The following is a 5,512-nucleotide window of genomic DNA, read 5'->3' as shown; positions in this document are numbered from 1 at the left end:
CGCATTAGGGATATGCCGGTATCAAATTTTCATGTTGCGATTAATTGCTAATGCTTTTATCACGGTATACGATATTATCACGATATTGAAATTTAGTTTTAAAAAAGTGCTGTCATAATACAGTATAACAGGTTTGATAACTTTTTCTTATAACAAAAATAACTGAACATTTAAATGCAATAAAGCAATACAGAAAAATTTATAAAGTTAAAAGTTTTACACAGATTAAAGTGCAAAAGAACTATAAAGACCAATAGGTATCACTTTACAATAAGACCTCATTAGTTAACCTTAGTTAATGCATTAACATTCACAATGAGCAATAGCTACATTTGCTACAGAAGTTATTAAAATACAAGTCTTAGTTCATGTTAGCTCATTAAATAACACAGCTGCAACTTTCGATTTTAACAAACTGTTATTAAATATTGGAATACCTAACACTTAATGAATGTTCAGAAGAATTTTTCATTGGCAGTTTATGTTAACTAATGAAGCCCTAATGTAAAGTGTGACCGAACAATAGAGAATCAAAACACTTTCAAACAATATCTAGGGCATGTTGCAGTCCAGATTAAAATGTAAAAAAAGTTTGAAAATAGCCTATTAAGTCTAAATATTTAAGTATTTGGAGCTGTGATGAACATCATAGCAAATACACAAATCTGAATGGCTGTTTAAATCATTTAAACACGATTCAGAAACAGAAAGTAGTGCAGCTGCTTTGTTTACAGGGTTTCCGGGGTAACGGCTGCATTAAAATTTATCATTATTATTATTATTATTTCTGCAGTTTAGCGCCATCTGCTGTCAGAGAGTGAAAGTGCGCTTTCATCCAGAGCGTCTCGCACATGTTCCGCCATGTGCTTCTCATCCGCGCTTGTTTACATCAGAGTGCGCATGTGTTCACGCAGCATTCAGCGGTGTTGTGCATTTTGACCAGTTGATGGGAAAAGTATTCTTAAAATGCATTCAAAATTCAGAATAATTTGTAATATATATAATTATTCACGGTATTTAGAAGTGCCCACGATAACAATATCGTGCATATTCATTACCGTGATATATCGCATTACCGAATACCGGCAATGAGACAATGAGAGACGAATCAACATATGCTGATAACGGTATATAGCTAACTGTTTTCATTTATTCCCTTAATATTTCTCTTGTGGTCCATATAGTGAAACAAAACAAAAAAAAAGACAAGAAACGCATTTAGTGTTAAACAGGTTGTTTTTGAAAGTTGGTGCTTGAAATAGGCTAAAGCTTTTTATTCATTGATTTTAATTGAAGACTGCTGAGTTAATATTTTAATTATAGGCCGATAATTCATTGTATATAGACCGGTTTTAAAATAATATTTTTTTTACATTTTAATCGAGGAGTAAACGGCCTAATCTTTTGTTATCCTCGCAGTGCGTCAGTTATGCGGTAGCTAATATTGCGGGGCAAATTAATTGTAATTTTAATTTAATAATAAAAGTAACTTCTTAATAATAATAATAACAGTCCTAATAAAAATAAAAATGTAACAGGCCTACATTAATTGGAAATGCCAAATCCTCTTAATATCGCCAATAATTGTTGTTTTTGACAATATCTCTGGCTATCGCTGATACAAGATCATCGTCTTTCGACACACCCCAGCAAGAGGAGGTTATCGCGGGGCCTTTCGCAGTGCGTGCCCGTCCACTAGACAGCACGTTGTCTGTTACGTCATTTGGGCTGCCTTGTTGAGCGCAGTGGCACTGAGAACATTATATTTCACACACTTAAACCTCTTTTAGTTTCCATATGTAATGGGATTATTATAATAACAGTCCTAATAAAAATTAAAATGTAACAGGCCTACATTAATTGGAAATGCCAAATCCTCTTAATATCGCCAATAATTGTTGTTTTTGACAATATCTCTGGCTATCGCTGATACAAGATCATCGTCTTTCGACACACCCCAGCAAGAGGAGGTTATCGCGGGGCCTTTCGCAGTGCGTGCCCGTCCACTAGACAGCACGTTGTCTGTTACGTCATTTGGGCTGCCTTGTTGAGCGCAGTGGCACTGAGAACATTATATTTCACACACTTAAACCTCTTTTAGTTTCCATATGTAATGGGATTATTCCAACGAATTGTTCGGTTTGTAATGCGTACCGAACCGAAAGCCTCGTGCTGAACGGTTCAATACGAATACGTGTATTGCTACACTCCTAATAATAATAATAGTAATTAAATAATGTATTTTAAATAATGCATAAATAAAGTACATACAAAACATTATATAATTTATGAAATGTACATATTTTTTTACATTAATTTATAACCGTGCAAATAAAATATAAATAATACTATAATATAACTGGTTTGACATTTAGAAATTAATTATACAATAAAATTAGTGTTATTTTAGTATAAGATACTATTATTGTTTTTTATATATTTTGAATGTTTTATTTTTTATCAATTTTAGTTTTTTTTTTTTATTTAGTTCATTTTAATTTTGTTTTTTTTTTTAATTAATTTTTTTTAGTTTTTTTAGTTTGTTATTTTAGTATATGAAGTTAAACTAAATTAAAATGAGAAATGTTGATTTGGCAGCTAGCTGTTTTTCATATTTTATAGTTTTTATAAATTTTAATATAAAAAAATAAATAAAATAAAAAATAATATAAACAAATAAATTAAATTAATTATATATATATATATATATAATATCGCCCAGATCTATTTGAAATTGGCGGTCGTTTTGAAATTTTTTTGGAAAAAGGTTCACAGATCATGAATAGTACACAATAAGCTCTGTAACACACATTAATAAAGCAAATAGTATTGACCTTGATTTGGTGTTGACTTTAATGCATCTGTGAAGCCTCTTTACCCGCAGCTAACCCTACAGCGCTCCAGTCCCCGAGCGAAAGACTTTATGTCGTTGTTTTTCTCCTGATCGCTCAGATGTCACTGCTTTGCAGATACATTCCCCCATTAGGCTTATGTCTAGCAGCAATTTAAAATCAATTACCATCTGCCGAGAAGCCAGCGAGGTTGTAAACTTTGTGCATTTGTTTTTTTGGCAGACAGTGACTACTGACTACTCCTTCAAAGAAGCCCCATCGTGACAAATAAAAACCCCTCACTGATGGCTCCTTCTGAGCGGGGACGCATTTCTGTTTGTGCGCGTTAAAAAAGGTTCCCATTAGCAACAGATTAATGGAAACAGGAAAACGAAGTGACGGAAGTAAAAGGAAATGGAATGAAGTGTGTAATTTGGTAAGAACTGAACTGGAGTCTTACGTCTCCGGAGAGAAGTCTTTCTCCTTGCAGATCTCCATTAGTTTGGGGGTCAGCCTGTAGGCCTTCAGACAGAGAGAGCCTTGAGCCGTCTTTATGGGATCTATGAAGCAAAAAACATCACAAAGGTAAGCTAGATTCACATATTCATGTGCATACTGCTGAGTTTGATATTAGTAAGAGCCTGTGATTGCCACAATGCAAAAAAACGCAGATTTGAAAAATTAAAAAAAAAGAATTTGCAAAAAAAAAAAAAATTTTATTTTTTTTTTAAAAAAAAAAAAAAAAAAACTTTTTATGGATTGAGCTCATTACACATGGGTTTTGATCCCTCAAATTTAACTAGACTTCATAAAATCAAGAAAAAATTGAAACTGGGAAAAATAAAACTATTAAACTATATTTAATAGGCCCATAAAATGTTATATATATATATAATTTATTTTACTAAATTTACTAAATTGTATAAGTTGTATTATTTCCATTCATTAATTAATAAATTAATTAATGTTTTTTTTTATTACTAAAACATTCAAATGGAGTCTGGGGGGAAAATAATAAAGGAATTTGGGGGGATTAGCATTTATTTCAGTTAATGATTTAAAAAATCATGCACACAGAAATATTGGACACAATAGCTATTTTAGCAATAATGGGTTTTTTTTGCTATTAATGACAAGCATATTCATAATCAACATTTCTTTTGCTTCATCTGCCATATTGGATGGATTTTTTCAGTGCATTCTAGATTGCCTGAACAAATTAAGGTATTTTCATACTTCATTTTTAAGTCAAGTCATATTTAAGTCAAGATGAGCTTCATTCCTCTTGAAACAGGCAAAAATAAATATTTGCCAAACTTATTACAACATGCCCACAGTCAAGATTTTAACAGATATGTATGTGTTGCGCACAATGGAAGATGTGATAAAAAAAAAGGCATATATAAAGTGAAATCTACAACAAATCTAAGCTTATATACAGCAGTAGTACATCACAATATTATTTTGAGTGCTTTCAGTAGCATTAAATCCCAAATATAATTCTGCATGGACAAAGGAATAACAATTTCTCTAGCAATCCAGACTAATAACTCCATCAATAACCGATACGGAGGCTGAGCGATGTACCTATAATTATGTTTCATTATATTTGAATCCTTCAATGACGTTCAACAGACACTACCATTCAAAAGTTTGGAATCACATTTTTAAAAGGCTTTTTTCTTTGACTTTTGCTCACAGAGGAAGCACTGAATTGCTCAAAAACAATACTAACGCTGCAAATTATAATCACCGTTTGAAACCATGGCTTTTGATTCAGTCTTTACCTGCACACAGCATCACTCCAGCCTACTCAGAAACCGCTGTGACACCTCATCCTTACAAAATGACTGCTAATTTGGCACTACAGAAACATTTCTTATTACCTCAGCTCTGTTTGGAATGGTTCTGCGATTTAATGAAGTGTGGAAACGGCAATACAATGCCTTTTTTTTCAGCTGTTGAAATATTGAGTACACTTTTCTACAAGTCCAATTTTGGTTTCAAAAAGAAACCGCTTTCCCTAGAAACTCGGCAGGCCTTTGTTGTCTGCATATGCAAGCGTGCATCTGCCGTCTCGTATGAAGAAAGATGACTGGATTTAACCAGGACAGAGAGAGAAGTGGGCAACCTAGATGCACAACAATAAGACGACATGTAGATCAGAGTGAAACAGATGCATTTCGAGTCTTCGGCTTGCAGTTTGATTGAACAGAACACACTAAACATCAGCTTGATCTGAAGACGTGAAGGCTTAGTAATGCTGCTGGCCTTTTAGGAGTTTCAAGCTGACAAGAATAGATGCAAATATAGATGCAAAGATAAAACAAGGAATTAATAGTTACTGTGGTGCATTTTAAACCATCAAAACAGAAACGGGTTATGTTTAGAGATTGTTATTATTAAACATGAGAAGCACATGATCTTTGAATAATGTCTTTGAGAAGATGAACAAGCTTAGATAAGCAGTACATGCCTTTAATGGTTTATCTGAAATGGGAACAAGGTGTGTAACATTAAAAGAAAGGTCACAGAGTTAAGCGCTATAGAACAACCGCTTCCATCCCGCACCTCCAAGACATTTATATTCACTGGCTGGATAACCAATCCCAGGCACGAGGGGCAGGAGGTCACGCAGAGAAGCCTCCCCCCCCCCCCCCTTTCAAAAAAAAACAATCACC

General features: G+C 33.5%; 1 protein-coding gene across 1 annotated transcript in view; it reads right to left on the bottom strand.

Annotated features, from left to right (window-relative positions):
* LOC107592121 (eukaryotic translation initiation factor 3 subunit H-A) overlaps positions 1-5,512 on the bottom strand; it is a 76,319-nt gene that overhangs the window by 18,877 nt on the left and 51,930 nt on the right. Inside the window, exon 4 of the mRNA XM_016281506.1 lies at positions 3,292-3,391. Within this exon, the coding sequence (XP_016136992.1) occupies positions 3,292-3,391 (100 nt within the window). The remainder of the gene's footprint in view (positions 1-3,291; positions 3,392-5,512) is intronic.

This window comes from Sinocyclocheilus grahami, unplaced genomic scaffold (genome assembly GCF_001515645.1).
Source record: "Sinocyclocheilus grahami isolate Dianchi unplaced genomic scaffold, SAMN03320097.WGS_v1.1 scaffold150.1, whole genome shotgun sequence".
NCBI classification, from domain to species: Eukaryota; Metazoa; Chordata; class Actinopteri; order Cypriniformes; family Cyprinidae; genus Sinocyclocheilus; species Sinocyclocheilus grahami.
Note: the sequence above shows the minus strand (reverse complement) of the source record. Positions and strands in the feature narration are given on the sequence as shown.